This window comes from Lacerta agilis, chromosome 9, assembly GCF_009819535.1.
Source record: "Lacerta agilis isolate rLacAgi1 chromosome 9, rLacAgi1.pri, whole genome shotgun sequence".
Lineage (NCBI taxonomy): Eukaryota > Metazoa > Chordata > Lepidosauria > Squamata > Lacertidae > Lacerta > Lacerta agilis.
Genome location: NC_046320.1, coordinates 62,555,125 through 62,573,475, shown reverse-complemented (window position 1 = coordinate 62,573,475; position 18,351 = coordinate 62,555,125). Strand labels below are relative to the sequence as shown.

At 42.0% G+C, this 18,351-nt stretch overlaps 1 protein-coding gene across 3 annotated transcripts in view; it reads left to right on the top strand.

The window, feature by feature from the left end:
• Window positions 1-18,351, top strand: part of CFAP299 (cilia and flagella associated protein 299) — a 334,008-nt gene that overhangs the window by 84,401 nt on the left and 231,256 nt on the right. For all 3 annotated transcript variants that reach the window (XM_033160820.1, XM_033160818.1, XM_033160819.1), the window contains exon 3: window positions 16,792-16,882. In XM_033160820.1, the coding sequence (XP_033016711.1) occupies window positions 16,792-16,882 (91 nt within the window). The remainder of the gene's footprint in view (window positions 1-16,791; window positions 16,883-18,351) is intronic.

The following is an 18,351-nucleotide window of genomic DNA, read 5'->3' as shown; positions in this document are numbered from 1 at the left end:
TGAATATGAGTTGCTTAGTAAAAGCAGTGGTGATGGGTTATTGCCTTTATGAGAGAGCCAGTGTGGTGTAGTGGTTAAGAGCGGTAGACTCGTTATCTGGGGAACCGGGTTCGCGTCTCCACTCCTCCACATGCAGCTGCTGGGTGACCTTGGGCTAGTCACACTTCTCTGAAGTCTCTCAGCCCCACTCACCTCACAGAGTGTTTGTTGTGGGGGAGGAAGGGAAAGGAGAATGTGAGCCGCTTTGAGACTCCTTCGGGTAGTGAAAAGCGGGATATCAAATCCAAACTCTTCTTCTTCTTTATCTCCTGCTTAATGGCTTCTTATTTATTTAGTTAAGCAATGTATATAAGCCTTCATATTACAAAGAAAATCTCTAAGTGACTTGCTACATCCCCAGTATATTACAAATACAGTGGTATCTTGGTTCTCAAACTTAATCCATTCCGGGTGTCCGTTCGACTCCCGAAACCGTTTGAAAACCAAGGGGCGGCTTCCGATTGGCTGCAGGAGCTTCCTGCACTCAAACAGAAGCCACGTTGGACGTTCGGCTTCTGGAAAACGTTCGCAAACCAGAACACTTGCGTCTGAGTTTGCAGCATTCGGGAGCTGATTTGTTTGACAACTAAGCCGTTCGAGAACCAAGGTTTTAATACCTTCTTAGAGGCATCTAGTTCACAGTTCGACATTTGTTCTCCTCTAGCAGGGTTCTTCTTTCGTTCCAAATGTCCTCTGTGCACAGGTAGTTCCTACTCTTCCATGCTCAAAGAAGCCATAATTAATGTTTAACTATGGTTTTACGTGAATGTACAGTTTGTGGTTGTTCCTGCCGCTGCATGTCCAGAAGTCGGGGAGGAGTGAAGTGGGGACTTTTGAGCAGCGTGCTACTCATTCACATTTAAACATAGTTAAACATTTACTATGGTTTAAAGTGATGGGCAAACACAGTTGTAGCCCCTTTCCTCTGTGAGTGAAGAGTTGGAAGCCTCCAAATATAATTTGCAAGAGTCTTTGCTCAGCCCTCTCTTGCCGAATTCACTGAATTGGCAAAAAAAGGAGATGTGGAATAAACATTAGTATTTCAGGAAAGGATTAGAAATAGCATTGATTGTTGAGCTTCCAACATTATGCAGCTCACCAACTGTGTTAAAATCTGAATGGAGAAAATAAATGGGAAGCCAGCATTTGCTATTTATTTTGCCTATTTTTTTTTTTTTTTACTGTTGTTATGCTTCTGATTAATGGATTTAGGAAGTTTGAAAGACTGTAAATAGGAAACAGATGCCACAGATCTTTTGCTCGTAATTTTTATTTCCTTTATTTTACAAAGAACACTACTGTGTTTTGAAAAACAAAATTAAACCACACTAGTCGCTACCACTTAGCCACTATCCTGAATTACTGTAGTGGTAAGAACGTCTAAAGTACAGTATTAGGAAAAGATTTACTTCTTGGCAAAACTTGAGATGCTTGGATTAACAAAAGTCAACAAACCTATTTGGGGGTTATATTTGAAAGTTGAGTCTTCTACAGTCCTTAAATCGGAAGCAATAAAAAACCAATTTTTGACTTTGAAGAATTCACGCAGGAGTTATTCAGATTCTAATTGATCTGGCTTTTGTTGAAACTCTTATCCCTTTATAATATTTACAAGCTGATTAGCTCAGCCTGAATAGTTCATCTGGTTCGAGCGTCGTGCTGCCAATGCCAAGGTTCCAAGTTCAATCCCTGTACGGGACAGCTGCATATTCCTGCATTGCCGGGGGTCGGACTAGATGATCCTGAGGGACCCTTCCAACTCTACAATTCCATTATCTTACTCTTTGTGCATTTGCATTTGCCCTATCACTCATAATTGGGGTGCATTTGGGTAAGTGGTCTTCCTCAGTTGAGTTCTAGCTGGGCAGGGTTGGATTTTCTGAGTTCTGAGGGTAATTGATATTGATACAGAGCAACGTATAGTTAGCAGAGTAAAAACTTAAACACGTTGCAATGTATAGTTAGCAGAGTAAAAACTTAAACACGTTGCAGGATTCCCAAAAAATAGACCAGAGGCAATTAATATTTCATCCACCAGAGCTTGACTGCTACTGAAGGCAAATGAGCATAATGGTCACAACTCCAATACATTCAGGATTGGCACTGTCCATAAGAAATTCAGTTGCAGCAGACTTAACTTAAACTTATAATAACTTATAATAAGACTAAACACCATACCAGAAGGAAGAAAGATAGAAGTGGAGCCTTATTCGCCCCTGCGGGTTCCCATGGTTGCGCCCGGTGAGAAAACATGGAAGCAGAAAAGACACCCAAGGCTGCTGGCTTCAGAGAGAGAAAGATTTATTTTCTGCATGCAGAGGTACTGTGGTGTTCAGACATCCAAGCAAGTACAAAAAAAATCAATTTTCAGACAGTTCTTATAGACAGTTCCCTGGCTCTTCCTCTTGTCCATATAAGGAACATTTCCTGTTGTACATTTCCTGTTGTACATATAAGGCAAAAGGACATTTAGCCCTGAGTTGGTTCATGCATACTCCAGCAAGGCAATCCTATCTCTGACCTACACAGTCAGTTCCTCTCTGTGCAAGGACAGTTACTCTCTGTGTTATATCCAGACTCTTAGTCATAGCTTGCCAGAAAGAAGTGCAATGCAGATCAGAGTTCACAGCTTTACAGAGAGGTTTCATACAGAAAAGCTTAACAGAGGCACTTTTATACTTCTGGACTAACAATACATTCAGGTAAATATATACAGGTTAGCTAATTAACCCTTTCAGAAGGAGAAAGAGAAACCCAGCCTCCTTCTGGCCTCTTATTTGAGTCAGCATGACCTTGACAGAAGAGATAACAGAACCAGTTTAAGGCAGCTGTATTCAGCTTCTCTGAAGGAATAACCCAAACATCATGAACCTTCTGCTTGTTTCTTTCACACAGAGAAGCTTCCAGAACCCTCTTGAATTAATTAGAATAGGAAAGATCTCTATACATCAGATCAATACTTTCTGCACTAAGAAATGCAAACTGACAGTTCAGACTCGGGGACAACAGTATATTGCATAAAAGTAATCGGCATGTAGTCAACATCTCTCATGATTTTTATCATTGGATTCCTGTCCCAACAATTTATATAGGCCCTTACAGTCACCCCTTAGTACATGTTGCCTAGACCAAAGTTTGTATTGGGGTGGGGAATGAAGGTTGAATCTGGCCTCAATCATATTCTTGTTTCTTAATTTCCCATTGTAATTATACAGAATACAGCTTCAAGGCCTTTTCCGGTTCTTTTCAGTATTGGCTGAAGTTAACTTGTTTTGTGATGACTTGACTGTAAAGCTTTATTCGAGTGATTCCGCCTGAATAGATTTGCTTTGTTATTTCCAAGTGCTGCATTTACAGAGCTCTTAATATTTGTTTTGTTTCATTTCATTTCTGTGAGTTCCCCTTGGGTTCTAGGCTCGAGGAATAAAATTTGTGGCAAGGATGTGGACATTTTTCATTAAAATGGAGCTACAAAATAAAATATATAACATTTAAAAAGTCTCTCCAATTGAAGTATAAACATTGCTTTTGAATTCTTTTTTCTCAAGGGTGACTTCTAACCCAGCTGTTTCCCCCCACCCCAGAGCTGATTCCTTTCCTTTCGGCTCTGTCTAGATGGTTTTACTACCAAGAATAACACAGGCAAACTTGTACAAACACACACATAATCTTTGAAAATCCCGAGGAAAATGTGTTGCACGTCAGTGTCATAGAAATATATATTTGACTGATTATGTCCTTTTTTTAAAACAACAACAACAACTATAATCTTGGGAATGTTGAGGGGATGGAGCAGAAACATCGCTATTTGCAACACATAATTTTGTAGTAAAATATTACCTATGTTTTTAGGACAGGCTTACCCAACATCCAAATGTTGTGAGTCCAGGTACCATCAGCCCCATGGCCAGTGGGTAGGGATGATGGGATCTGAGGTCCACTAAATCTGGGGAGGCACCACACTATCTAGTCTTGTTTTAGAAACAGAGCTTGGCTAAACCTGTGAATGGCAGTGGCTCTAGAGCAGCATTCACCAACCTGGCTCCATCCAGCTGTTTTTGGACTACAACTCCCATCATCCCTAGCTAGTAGGCCCAGTAGCAAGGGCTGATGGCACTTGTAGTTCAAAAACAGCTGGAGACCCAAGTTTGGAAAACACAGTTTTAGGCCAACCGTATGTCGACTGCTTGAGACCAGGTTGCAGTCAGATTTTCTGCGTTGCTGCAGCACTGCCGACTATGTCAAACCCATATTATATACAAAACAAAATAAAAAATTCTTTCTAGTAGCACCTTAGAGACCAACTGAGTTTGTTCTTGGTATGAGCTTTCGTGTGCATGCACACGAAAGCTCATACCAGGAACAAACTCAGTTGGTCTCTAAGGTGCTACTGGAAAGAATTTTTTATTTTGTTTCGACTATGGCAGACGAACACGACTACCCATATTATATATATATTGTAGATATTTCCATTGCACTAAGTGGTCTTATCCCCAAGATCAAGGCGAAATGTTCTGCGTCCCTTTGAATTCTTTGCAAACGATTGTTCCAGTTGAAAAGGTACTTCACCTGGCCAACTGTAACCTGAGCTGAGCATTCCTGCACGCTTCTCTGCCGCACAACTGGGTTTAAAACCTTCGTAGGAATATTAAATATGGAGGCGAGCACAGGTGCATGACTTCTTGCTTCCATGTTATTTGCATAATAGTGGGCTACTAATTGAAGTGGAGAATGGTCAGGCAGCCAAGCATGAAGAGATAAGAGCTTTGTGGTAAAGTGGGCTCACTTAAGGCTCCCCCTCCCCTTACGAGTGCTGCATTCATCCATTGTTGCTAACTGTTAGCTAAAGTGCACAGGTATGCATTTCTTCCTCCCCTTTTCCTCGCTGAGATAATTTTAAGTGGAGCGTTGGCCAGTCATCTTTTGTTGAAGCCTTCAGCAGTTGAGAGAGGAAGAAAGCTATCCTCAGAGGTGTTGTCCATAATCAAGACAAGATGTTGGTTTCTGTTGCTGGAAATGGAATGTGGGGGGAAAGTGTCTAAGAGGATGTTAACTTTCACTTGCTTCATAACTGTTTCAACTGGCTTAAGAAAAAGACTCTTAACATAACGTTCTTATTTATATGGCTCGGGACCTGGGTACTTGAACGACGCATCTTTTCTCACATGTACTTTCCCTTGCATTAAGATCTTTGCAGGCCTTTTTTTCAGCTGGAACTCACCAGAACTCAGTTCTGGCACCTCTCAGGTGGCTGTCATTGCCATTATAAGAGAAAAAGGGAGGCGTTCATGGTGAGTCCCAGCACCTTTTTATTTTATTTTATTTTATTTTTAAAAAGATGCTCTTGCCTGAGCACCCTCACTTTCTGAATTTCGGTGAATGGCAACTGTTGAAATGGCCTTTTCTGCTGTGGTACCTTTAACCAAGAGAGGCTTGCCTGGCACTTATTATTTCATCTTTTTCAAAAGGTAAAGGTAAAGGGACCCCTGACAGTTAAGTCCAGTCGCGAACGACTCTGGGGTTGCGGCACTCATCTCGCTTTACTGGCCGAGGGAGCCGGCGTTTGTCCGCAGACAGTTTTTCCGGATCATCTTGCCAGCATGACTAAGCCGCTTCTGGCGAAACCAGAGCAGTGCACGGAAATGCTGTTTACCTACCTGCTGGATTGGTACCTAATTATCTACTTGGACTTTTTGGTATGCTTTCGAACTGCTAGGTTGGCAGGAGCAGGGACCAAGCCAGTAAAGCGAGATGAGTGCCACAACTCCAGAGTCGTTCATGACTGGACTTAACTGTCAGGGGTCCTGTACCTTTTTATTATATTCTAATGGATTATTTTGAATTATGGTGCTGGAGGAGACTCTTGAGAGTCCCATGGACTGCAAAAAGATCAAACTTATCCATCTTTAAAGAAATCAGCCCTGAGTGCTCACTGGAAGGACAGTGTTCTCGAAGCGACTGGCATGAGTTTGGCCAAACTGCGGGAGGCAGTGGAAGACAGGAGTGCCTGGCATGCTCTGGCCCATGGGGTCACGAAGAGTCGGAAACGACTGAACAACAACAACAACGGATTATTAAACAGTGCTTTATTTGAAAAACGTTGTTTATTTTAAAAGTATTGTGATTTTGTTTGTGTGTTGGATCAGATTATTATTATTGTGTGTAATCTTTGCTGTCTATTTTGTTGTTTCTTCAGCTTCTAAACTGCCTTGTGCATAGTAATATAGAAAGGTAGTATATAAATTCATAAGGAAATGAAATTATTGTCAGGCCTAATGTACTTGAGTTTATGCGTTAAGTAGCCCAGAATGTTTTGCATGCTGGGTCAGTATGAATAATGGCAATCTTAGCCTCGGCAGGAAAATTCTGTGTGCACATGCCCATGGAGGACTCCTACTGCCATTCTTGCTAGTCAGCTGTTCTCCAGCATTTGCCATGTCAGCCCTTTTTGTCCGAGTGAATTTCTTTCTCATTTCTCCTTGCAACCTCCCTTCTGATCAGGAAGATGAATATTTCAGGTGGAAATTATGTAAGAAATGACTTGTGCAAGGGTGTAGGAGCTAGATTTTGCTCTTTTTCGGAAGAAATCTCTGTGATTTTTGAGGAAGAGCTGCAAAAGCTGATTGCTTGTTTGCATAGCTTCTTAGGAACTTTTCACTTGGGGAGTGAAAAGTTGAAAATCTCTTGAGGTTATTATTACCATTAGTTTTTGCTAAGCTTTTAATTTGTTACTCTACCATAAGTGTTGTTTAGGTCTTGATAAGTATCTCTACTTTGATGTGATACTTTCCAGGGCCTGCTATGTTACTAGGACTAATGCCTTGTATCGCAAAAGTGCTTAATAACACATGCTGTATTTTTCCTTAAAATAGATTAATATTATGATTTGATCTAAAAGTGTTTATTTTTAAAAGTGCCTTTTACACAGTGTGATCCAAGGTTCATGCACTCCTGAAACTTTTGATGTCTGTGCTTCTTAGATTTTGTGTAGTTATTTCTCCAATTGCTGCCTGTGAAAATATATTTATAAAAAGATTCCAAGGCTCTTGAGACCACAAGCTTTTCCCACATGCATCTTTGAAAATGCAAGTTTCGTTTTAGAAAAGCTCATACTTACAGAGTTTAGAGGGTTTAAAACATGGAGAAATACTGAAGTTGACCCATTGCTATGTGTTCTGTGCTCTAATTGTGTGAAGAGTAGAATCATAGAATTGGAATTTGGAAGGGACCCTGAGGATCATCTAGTCTGACCCCCGGCAATGCGAGTATCTCAACCCCCGGTTCCCCATCCAATTTGAAACCGCACCGGACCCTGCTTAGCTTTGCAAATGTGCTGGAAGCTTTATTGCTGTACCACATCAGCCCATTAAACAATGACAGTCACAATGGCTTCCTTGTGGGATTTTTATCTTTCAAAATCACATTATGCTGGATATAGGGGTGCTATCCAATGGATGGACATTACTGATTTGTCCACACTGATTTGTGTCTAACACTATATAAACCACAATCTATATATGGTCAAAACATTAGGCTAATCAAATCTTGATTATTCATTTATCCTTTATGCATGCTTCCAATTTCCAGTTCTTAACATTACACAGTGCAAGCTTTAAAACATATACATTTAATACAAGTGTCACGTTTTAAACTTATATGTCAACGTATAATAGGGAAATGAGACTATATTGGTTATCGCTGAGCCAATTCTTCCCCAGTTCCATCTGCTTTTTTTGAGGCAAGATTATTCATTCCAGTCTCCATGTCACTTCCTTGTTTTTAACCTTACCCATAAATAAGTGATGTTTCTCCTGAGTATAAATATTAACTGTTTAAAATGGCAAAAGGCAATTATTGCGAATAAAAATTACAGACAGCAACTAAATCTTTACCAAATACAACTCGAAACAGCTGTCTGGTTTTCATTTTTAAAAGTATTGCTAAATTATGCCCACTTAGCAATCCTGCCTAATAGCTATGGAGGTGACCCTGGGATGGCCTAAGACATTTTGATAACTGAAGCAAAGAAGAAGAAGAAGAAGAGTTTGGATTTGATATCCCGCTTTTTACTACCCGAAGGAGTCTCAAAGCAGCTAACATTCTCCTTTCCCTTCCTTCCCTACAACAAACACTCTGTGAGGTGAGTGGGGCTGAGAGACTTCAAAGAAGTGTGACTAGCCCAAGGTCACCCAGCAGCTGCATGTGGAGGAGCGGAGACGCGAACCCGGTTCACCAGATTACGAGTCTACCGCTCTTAACCACTACACCACACTGAAGAGTCCACCACCAGGGATTCAGGCAGAGGCAAGTCCCACCCACAGTATACCACTGGGTGAAGGCGCCATTGCGCTATGGCCCTCAAACTGGTCCTGGGCGATGTATCAATACATTGCTCAGTCCTAATAGCTAGAAGCCATCATCGTATGTTAAGGTAACGAATTCAATAAATCAGGCATGTCCAACAGTCGATTGTGTGATCCTGATTACCTCCCCACCCCCACCCCAAAAGCTACAACTTTGGGGCTTCCTCGCTCCCCCAAAAAGCTCAACCGCTTTGGGTCTTCCTCCCCAACAACATTGGCCAATCCAATAGGTAGATCACTGCCCGTTTTTTATATATATATATAGTGGGAGTAGATCGCAGTCTCTTGGGATTGGGCATTCCTGCAATAAATGAATGATGTGCAATGCGAGGAAATACTGCCTTGCCAACTGATTTCTGATAATTTGCCTGATTTCTGATAATTTAACGTTGTGAGTTGTGTGTTTTATCTTGAATCCAGAATTCAGGGCAAGGTTGTCTCTTCGTGTTAGCTCTGCTAATCACATTAGGAAGCACGCTGGAACACTTCCTTTTAAAAAAAACCCACCCCACCCTTGACAGCAGTGATGTTTTTTCTTTTTCTTTTAATGAACTTAGCCTAGAGCTGATAAAAGAACCTTTTTTAAAAAAAAGTTGTGAATGTTGGATAAATGACAGGACCACGTTGCTGGTAGCTTGCTGTTAACTGTTTGTAAGATCAGTGCCAATATTATGTCAGGTGTAGGTTTCTCCTTGTCAGCCAAAGCTGTGATAACCATGGAAACTGTTCAAATAAAGTGCATAAGCAACCAAAATATTTTCTAAAAAGAGAGAGAGTAAGAGAGAGAGAGAGCCTTGGCTTTGTAGAGTTTCGCGTATCATATACTGAGTGTGGTTTTTGCAATTACTTGTTCATTTTATTAAACAATAAAATACGTGGGATTAAGGCCCTTCCAGAGGTATTTCCTGTACATTAGATTATGTAAGTAGCAATCAAGAGTTTTATAGTACATTTCTCAATTGAGTGTGTGCCAAATATGTCAGAAATGGTAAGAGTTTAAGCTTTCTTTTAAAAAGTAACTTCCTAATCCAATTAGTCATTGTAAAAAGTAGCTCTCTCTTAACCCAATCCATGCGCGGGGAGAGTGGAAGCTTATATTTCTTCCTTCATATATAGAAGTGCAATGTATGAAATTCCTCTATTTCTGAATGCTTATGGCCCACTCCCAAGAGACTGCAATCTACTCACAGAGTTAAAAACTGGGGCAGTGACCTACCCCCCTTTTGGGGGGTTCAGGTCAAAATTGTTGAGCTTTTTTTTAGGAAGGAGGAAGGCCCATTTTGGTGGGGTTCAGGTCAAAGTTGTTGATGCACATGATGTCGGCATGTCCAGTGATATTTTATTTCTGGTCTGAAGTTGTTGTCCTTATCAGTTTTGTGTTAGTGAAATCCTTGAAGTTTGTGGACGTTCATGTACTTCTAAATTATATTCATGGACAGCAAAGAATGGATTTTACGTGCCCTAAGAGCCACTAAGAGATTTATACTTTGAGCCTGGAAGGATAAATAACCCCAACGCAGTGGTTTGGTGACCTTAATGTACTTGCTGCATTTGAATGTACTTTCTATTTTTCTTGGATACAGATTTGGGCAATTGGATAGCATATATTACTCTTACATGTAAACTAATTTGGGTGTATTGATTTTTAAATGCACTGTTCATGTAAGAAGAAAGGTTCCCCCCCTCCCCCTGTGTTTCCCTTCCTTCCTTCCTTCCTTCCTTCCTTCCTTCCTTCCTTCCTTCCTTTTCTTTTTTCTTTAATGAATTTGCAATAAAACAAAGAAATTAAAAAAAAATGCTAAAAAAAAGTTGAGCAGCAGAATCCAGTAATTAGCAGTTTTTGTACAAAAAATACATTTTTAGTATGAGTCTACAATATGTTGTATATGGAGTCTCTGGGATAACAGGTGAAATAACACTTTACCTTAAATTACCTGTACCAGATTTACCGGGTAAAACGAACAGGAGAAATCAGTCCTCACTTTTAAGGTTTTTTTCAAATGTTTAAATGGATTTTGTTTTAAATCGACTTCACAGCTAATTAACATTTACATTTGGATGAATCCATTTGGTGGTTTTTTCTGAATTCTGAACTGTGGCCCCCTTCCCATAACAATATTCATCCATGGTGCAAAGCAAGCAAGGGTGGCTTCTTTATGCGATAAATAAAACCTAACCAGCACCCCTTAACAATCAGGGATATCTTGGTGCACATCACTGAGGATGAGCCAGAAGCTCCACAACATCCATCATCTCCTGCAGCAAGAGCTTATTGCACTCTTAGACTGTAGATATTTAAAGCACAAGCTGTTCTCCCATCCCTTTCTACAAAGCATCATTTGGCCATGCCACTGAGCTGGACCAGTCCAGCTGGAACAACTAGTTCCCGGACTCCAACTCCTCCTCCAGCTCATCTGTGAATCCTTGGAAGTCCTTTGTCCCAGCAGTAGATAATTCTAGCAGATTTTTTTTTGCCTCGCATCCGGCAAATTGCTGACCTCCAGCGGTTTACAAAAGGCTGTTCTGAGCATCCCTGCGTGTGTTCTGCTGATCTCATTTGAAGATCAGTAGTGAATATACATCCCCTAGAGAGTAAGGACAGTTTCATTATTGCTTCTTTGAAAGCTGAAAAGGTATTAGGTTAGCTCTTTTAAAAATAAGTTGCACACAGGAAGATATTCCTCTTTTCGTGCTGAAGTGTTAGCTTTAATGGGGGAGGAAATGCTTGTGGTGATAAGTATATAGAGAAACCAGAAGCTGAAGACTGGCGAGAGGTGGTTTCTGAAATAAGGTTTGATGGCCCATAGCTGAAATTTTCTTACCTGGCATAACTGATTCTTTATGCCCTCTTTTCCTGAACTGTTGATCCATCAACTTGATGCTAATAGGTCACACACCACTTCTCCCTTTCCTTCTGCTTCTTGTCGGGGTGGGGACGGGACCCAAAGTGTTACACTGATTACGTATTGAAATGGAGTGCCTAATGTTAGGTGATACTATTTGCAATGTGTTATCTAGGCTGTCCAGCTCTCACTTCCATGCATCACTACTGGGAAAACCATAGCTTTAAATATTCGGACCTTTGTCGGCATGGTGATGTCACTGCTTTTTCCCAGTAGTGATGTACGGAAGTGAGAGCTGGACCATAAAGAAGGCTGATCGCCGAAGAATTGATGCTTTTGAATTATGGTGCTGGAGGAGACTCTTGAGAGTCCCATGGACTGCAAGAAGATCAAACCTATCCATTCTTAAGGAAATCAGCCCTGAGTGCTCACTGGAAGGACAGATCCTGAAGCTGAGGCTCCAATACTTTCGCCTCCTCATGAGAAGAGAAGACTGCCTGGAAAAGACCCTGATGTTGGGAAAGATGGAGGGCACAAGGAGAAGGGGACGACAGAGGATGAGATGGTTGGACAGTGTTCTTGAAACTACCAACATGTGTCTGACCAAACTGCGGGAGGCAGTGGAAGACAGGAGTGCCTGGCGTGCTCTGGTCCATTAAGTCACGAAGAGTCGGACATGACTAAACGACTGAACAACAACAAATCTAGGCCGTATCAACAGAAGAATAGTGACCAGATCAAGGGAAGTAATAGCGCCACTCTATTCTGCTTGGCTCAGACCACACCTGGAATACTGTGTCCAGTTCTGGGCACCACAATTTTAAGAAGGATATTGACAAGCTAGAACGTATGCGGAGGAGGGCTACTAAGATGATCAAGGGTTTGGAAACCAAGCCTTATAAGGAACGGTTGAGGGAGCTGGGTATGTTTAGCCTGGAAAAGAGGAGACTGAGAGGAGATATGATAGCCATCTTAAAATATCTAGTTACAGGTGGGTAGCCGTGTTGGTCTGCCATAGTCAAAACAAAATCGAAATTCTTTCTAGTAGCACCTTAGAGACCAACTGAGTTTGTTCCTGGTATGAGCTTTCGTGTGCATGCACACGAAAGCTCATACCAGGAACAAACTCAGTTGGTCTCTAAGGTGCTACTAGAAAGAATTTTCGATTTTGTTTTAAAATATCTAAAGGGCTATCACATGGAAGATGGAGCAAGCTTGTTTTCTCCTGCTCTGCAGGGTAGGAACTGAACCAGTAGATTCAAGTTACAAGAAAGGAGATTCTGACTAAGCCTCAGAAAGAACTTTCTGATAGTAAGAGTTGTTTGACTGTGGGACGGACTCCCTCAGGTGCTTGTGGGCTCTTCTTCCTTAGATGTTTTTGGATAGTCATCTGTCTTGGATGCTTTAGCTGAGATACCTGCATTGCAGGGGGTTGGACTAAATGACCCTTGGGGTATCTTCCGACATTATGATTCTTTGAAGTATGTCAAAATCCCACCTTCCTCCTGTAGGAATATATAATCATTAATATATCTTCAGTGTCAGCATTTTGAAACTCACACAAAGCATTGCCCTGACTCGCAAGTTTCCTTTGCGCCATAATCAATTGCAAGTCGGTCCAGTTCTCCAGAACAGGAGTCTTGTGGCCAACTTTTTTGGGGGGAATCCCTTGTTCTCATGGGGAAAAAAGATAAAGGTGAAAGGGTTAATTGATTGTCAGCTTTCTGGCCTCCATGCACTAGCACCCAAAACGCTTTGTTGTTTTTGCTCGGAATTGAGTCGAGTAGTTGTTGCCATTTTTTGGGTGGCATTTTTTTGTTTCTTTTCGGCCAGGATATAATGATATTTTATTTTTTCATCTAGATAGGAGGGTAAAGATCATACTCATAACGCAGAAGTCTGCTTCTGGCTGGGTAGCAATGAGTGTTTCGGTTAAATGTGTGGCACCATTTTATGTGCACTTTGTAATGGTTTCCCATTAATTAATGACTTGCACCATCGCTTTTCTGTAAAAACGAGGGCAGCAAGTTTCAACAAGGGCTTGCCCTGATTTGGCCTCAATTTCATTGTCATCTTATTGAAGCCTCTGGTGGGGATTGTCATCATTAGTCTGCGATGTCAACAGTTTGCCAGTAACACTTAGCTTTGGGTGTGCCATCTATGTATCCAGGAAAATTCAATCCATCTTTTAATAGACATGCTGTCTTTGCTTACAGCTTAATTATATATATATGAGTTGCCCCAGCCCGTCAGGGACACAACCACTCCGGGCGGCTTCCAACAAATTAAAACTTTCAGCACAATAAAACATCAGACTTAAAAAACCTTGAGCTTCTCATTCCCATTCCAATGTGGTTTGCACAGAGGGATCTCTCTGTGGACCATTTCCTTTCAATTGAAATAGATTACATTGAAGATTCTGCAATGGAAGGACTGAAGAAATGGGCTACAGGAAGGGAAGGGGAAGAACATTACTTGTTAGATTGTATGTGTGACATTTTAATAGCATGCATAACTTGCTGGTTAATCGTTAAACACAGCTTTCAGTTTTTCTCTTGGCTTTTTTTTTGCATTGCCTTTATACTGCAATTGTGTGAATATGTTAACAATAGAATAACTGAGTGTTGACATGCCTGTAAACTAAAGTGTAGCTCTAATCCTTTGTAAAGAAATTACTCTAGCTTTCTTTCTTTCTTTCTTTTCCTTTTTGAGGAAATAACTTCTTTTTGGTATTTATTTTTACAAGCTTTTTCAGGTCACTGAGTGTTAAGTAAACTTAGTCAAACAGGAGAAATGCATAGCAGGGGCTAAAGAATCCCTTCCAACCGTTTTCCCTTTTCTAGTTGCCACTTCTCCCTTTCTTGGGAAAACAGAGAGGGCATAATAAGACTGTACAAAGCTTGACTATTCCCAACACAAATATAACCAACTGTTCCTTGTGGGCATGGGGGCTCCCGTGTCCATGCAGAGCTCCCCTGCTTGCTAGGCTTCCTTTTCTCTGGAGGGTTATTTTTATTAAAATTGATGAAGAAGGGCAGTTGCATACGGCCATTGGTGTGCATTGATATGTGATGTGGGGGCACGCACACATATATTTGTGTGTCAAGGCCCCCAAAGCCACGCCCAGGAGAATAAGGACACAAGCACACAGAATTTTAGGTTAATGTTAATGGGCAAAATTTAGGCCACAACTTTTTTGGTTGCAGAATGTGGGTGGTATTGGCTTAGGCCAGGGATCCCCAACCTGTGGCCCATGGGCCGGAAACAGCCCACGGAGGCCGTTTAACCAGCACACAAGCCTCCCCTGAGCCGTCCACTTGGTGAGTCCCCGCGCGCTGTGCCAAACCAGCACAGGGCGGGGACTCTCTTCCACGGCTCCAGAAATCGCTTCAACGCATGCCCAGACACTGGAAATCACATCTGCGCATGCCCAGATGCCAAAAAACGCTTCTGCGCATGCACGATTTTTGGCATCTGGGCATGTGCCAAAGCGATTTTCGGCGCCGCGGACATGCGCAGATGCGATTTCTGGTGTTGCGTTGCGCCGCCCTGCCCCACGGAGGATATGCACGGGAGTGATCTGGCCCATGCCCGGTAAGCCTTGCCGACCCCTGGCTTAGGCATTGGCCTCAGCAGACTATATCTGACTCCTGCCTGCCTTGCAGGAAGTCTGGTAAGGGTAAACCACCAGTAGGGGGAGCCCTGCTGATGCGGATCGGTTCAAGCACCCCCTGGGTTCCTCTTGGGGTTGTGGTATGGCCCTAGCCCCTCCCCGGGCTTTGGACGAGATCCACACTCCCAGATTCCTTTAACGAAATAACCTTAATCTTGGAGTGGCAAGTGATGGCAGCACGTCCCCCACCCCACACAACGCTATTCCAATGCGTAACTGCCAAACCTTACAAAGTTGTGACGATTGCTACGAGGTAGGCGAAAACCAAGTGGCTTGTGCCAATTTGCCAAGTGGAAAAAGTCCTACCAGGCCTCTCAACGGCGACCAACCGATGTCCATAGCAAGGTCACAGACGCAACCTGAAAAAAGGGTGTGAGGGCATCAGATCCGCGGCGCGAGGCTGAAAGGGAAGACTCCGAGTCATGCCACGGCTTAAATTGGCCCCGGCCACGCCCCCAAGCGACCCGATTGGTCACCTGGCGACATGAGGTGGCCGGGGTCTCTCCCAGCGTGATGCCACCCCACCCCCCACACTCACATAGCTGTCAACCTTTCCCTTTTTTGCAGGAAATTCCCTTATTATAGCATTGGGAAACAGCAGGGAGGGTTGACAGCTATGACACTGAGGCGGGAGGAGGCTAGGTGGCCCAACTGCAACCCAGCCCCACCTGGAAGTGGACCCATTTTGTAATAGGACTGTAATGTGTGGATGAAATATGCTAACAGTCCATGGCTACAGAATGTGGTCCATGCCAGAACTTAAATTTGAGTTGATTGCAAGCAATATGTAACTCATTCTGTATCTGCTGTGAAGACCGGGATTTAGTAGAGTTCACCGTTTATTTTCCTGCATTATAATGTGGTCCCCTGTGCTTTATATATATTTATATTCAGAAGAACAGCACAGTGCACAGGAAAATCTGCTTTAATTATATAACATCTTCATAAGGAAATACCTTATCAGGAAGCACATCAATGTCACCCCTCATTTTGGGGACTACATAAATTGTTTTGATCCCTGCAGTCTAAACATAAAGGTGCTTCAGCTGGTTGCCACATAGTATGTACAACTGCCATTGACTGGTGGATGCGTATCATAGCGACATAAGTCGGAAGTCCTATCTGGTTCAGCATTCTGCTCTTAGTGGCCAACTAGATGCCTATGGGAACCCCACAAGGATCTGCTGGGTTCCAGACCAGTCCAGCTGCTGGTAATGGGCCTGATCTGGCCTGATCTGCTGCATTTGCTTGGAGTTGACACAAAAATAAATAAATAAATAAATAAATAAATAAATAAATAAATAAAATACTGCCCCCATTTGTTGCCCTGTTTGGCAAAAGCATCATGGCCTTAGATGCAGTGGCTCTGCTATTCAGTTCAGCCTTGCTGCTCACACTGTGTTGGGGTTGTATTTACTAATTCAGACTTTTCTATATAAAAAATCTGCAGCCCTTTTTGAAATACAGTCGTACCTCACTGTGGGTTGCGAACAGCATGGGTTACGAAGGCGCTGAACCCGGAAGTAACGGAATTGGTTATTTCCAGGTTCGGCGGGTCGCGCATGCACAGACACGTCAAATGACATAACATGCGCCGAATTGCGACTCGCGCGTGCGCAGAAGTGGCGCTGCGGGTTGCGGACTGCTCAGGATGTGAATGGAGCTCCGGAATGGATCCTGTTCACATCTAGAGTTACCATTGTATGTAAGATTGATTTGGAACATTGTCAAGGTACTGATGAATCTTCTCTTGGACTGAGCTCTTTTAACTGTTTTTTTTATAATTTACTCTTGTTTAAATGTTATTTAGATGAGGAGGAAGTAGATAGAAAGAGCCGGAAACAAACATTGTGTTCTGCCTTTCCCTTACCAGAGCTCTGGCATGTGCAGGAAAAGAGCTGAAAGACGACTTTCTGAAGGCATTGGCGGAGAGGGAGGAAGCCAACCGCAACGGGAAAATGTCTGTAAGTAAACCTGAAGGGAAAGTTCTGTAAAACAATGTGAGATTGCAGTGAAAAGCTGCCATCCGAATACTGCGACTAATGGGTTCTCAACATGGAAATGTTAAATAGAATGAAGCTTATGGAGGAAATTGAGGGAAGGCTCAGAAATCAATTGATCAGAGCACAACTTGGTATTTTATTTTATTTTATTTTATTTTATTTTATTTTACATAAAAACAATGTCAGTAGGTTGTGTGAAGGCTTGGAGAGTAAAGAATGGAGCAGATCCATTTCCCTACAGGCTTATAGGATCTGTATGAGAACACAACTCTGCATTTCATATTTGGGCATATGCGCATGGGATGGGGTATTCTTGTTTTCCTAAATAATATGATGGCAGATTTTCACAAGTTTTGACAGGGTCTTTTTGTAAGTGCAGCTTAAATGGACACACTTAAAATTTCATACTTTAATTCAGATATTCATCAGTGCAACCAAATGTTTAGATACAAAAAACTATGTGTAGTGATGTATTTACATTTTACTGATATTTACATTTTAGTACTGTTATAACGAGCATTCTGAGCTCTTCCTTATCCTTAGATACTTGGCTGCTTTGATTGGTTTTGTATTAATGCTGTTTTTCATTTTGCTTCTGACATCATTGTGGCAGAAACAGTGTGAGGAGTCACGATCCTTACCCCCTACTTAGGGGGCTAGAAGAAGCTGTGTATGGGCCCCATGCAAAATATGGTTCATGCTTCTGGGTGTCTGCCAAGTTCTTATTGCTGAACAGCATCCTGATAGGCTGGGTCAACGATGGCCTTCCTTGCAGGCCATGTGACACAAGGTGATATCAGGCTATGTTTATCATGAAATTCTACTCGATAGTGATCCAGAGCAGAACTCCAATGTATAATTAGCAGAAAAACAACTTAAACACAGGATTCCCCAAAAATAGACCAGAGGCAATTAAATTTCATCCAGCAGAGCTTTACTGCTTCTGAAGGCATTAATGGTCCCAGATCCAATACATTCAGGATTGGCAAATTCCATATGAAATCCAGTTGCAGCAGACTTAACTTAAAGTTACAATAACTTGCAATAAGTCTAAACCTTAACACTAAGCATACTATGCAGAAAGGAAGAGAGATAGAAGGAGAAAGTGAAACCCAGGCTCCTTCTGGCCTCTTATTTGAGTCAGCATGACCTTGACAGAAGAGATAACAGAACCAGTTTAAGGCAGCTGTACTCAGCTTCTCCGAAGGAATAACCCAAACATCACGAACCTTCTGCTTGTTTCTTTCACACAGAGAAGCTGCCAGAACTAATCGAATTAACTCTTGAATTAATTAGAATAGGGAATAGCTCTACACATCTGATCAGTACTTTCTGCACTAAGAAACTGACAGTGTTATGTAGTATTTTACAACTGACAGTGTTATGTACTATTTCACATGTAGGCATTACTCACAAAATACATGTGATTT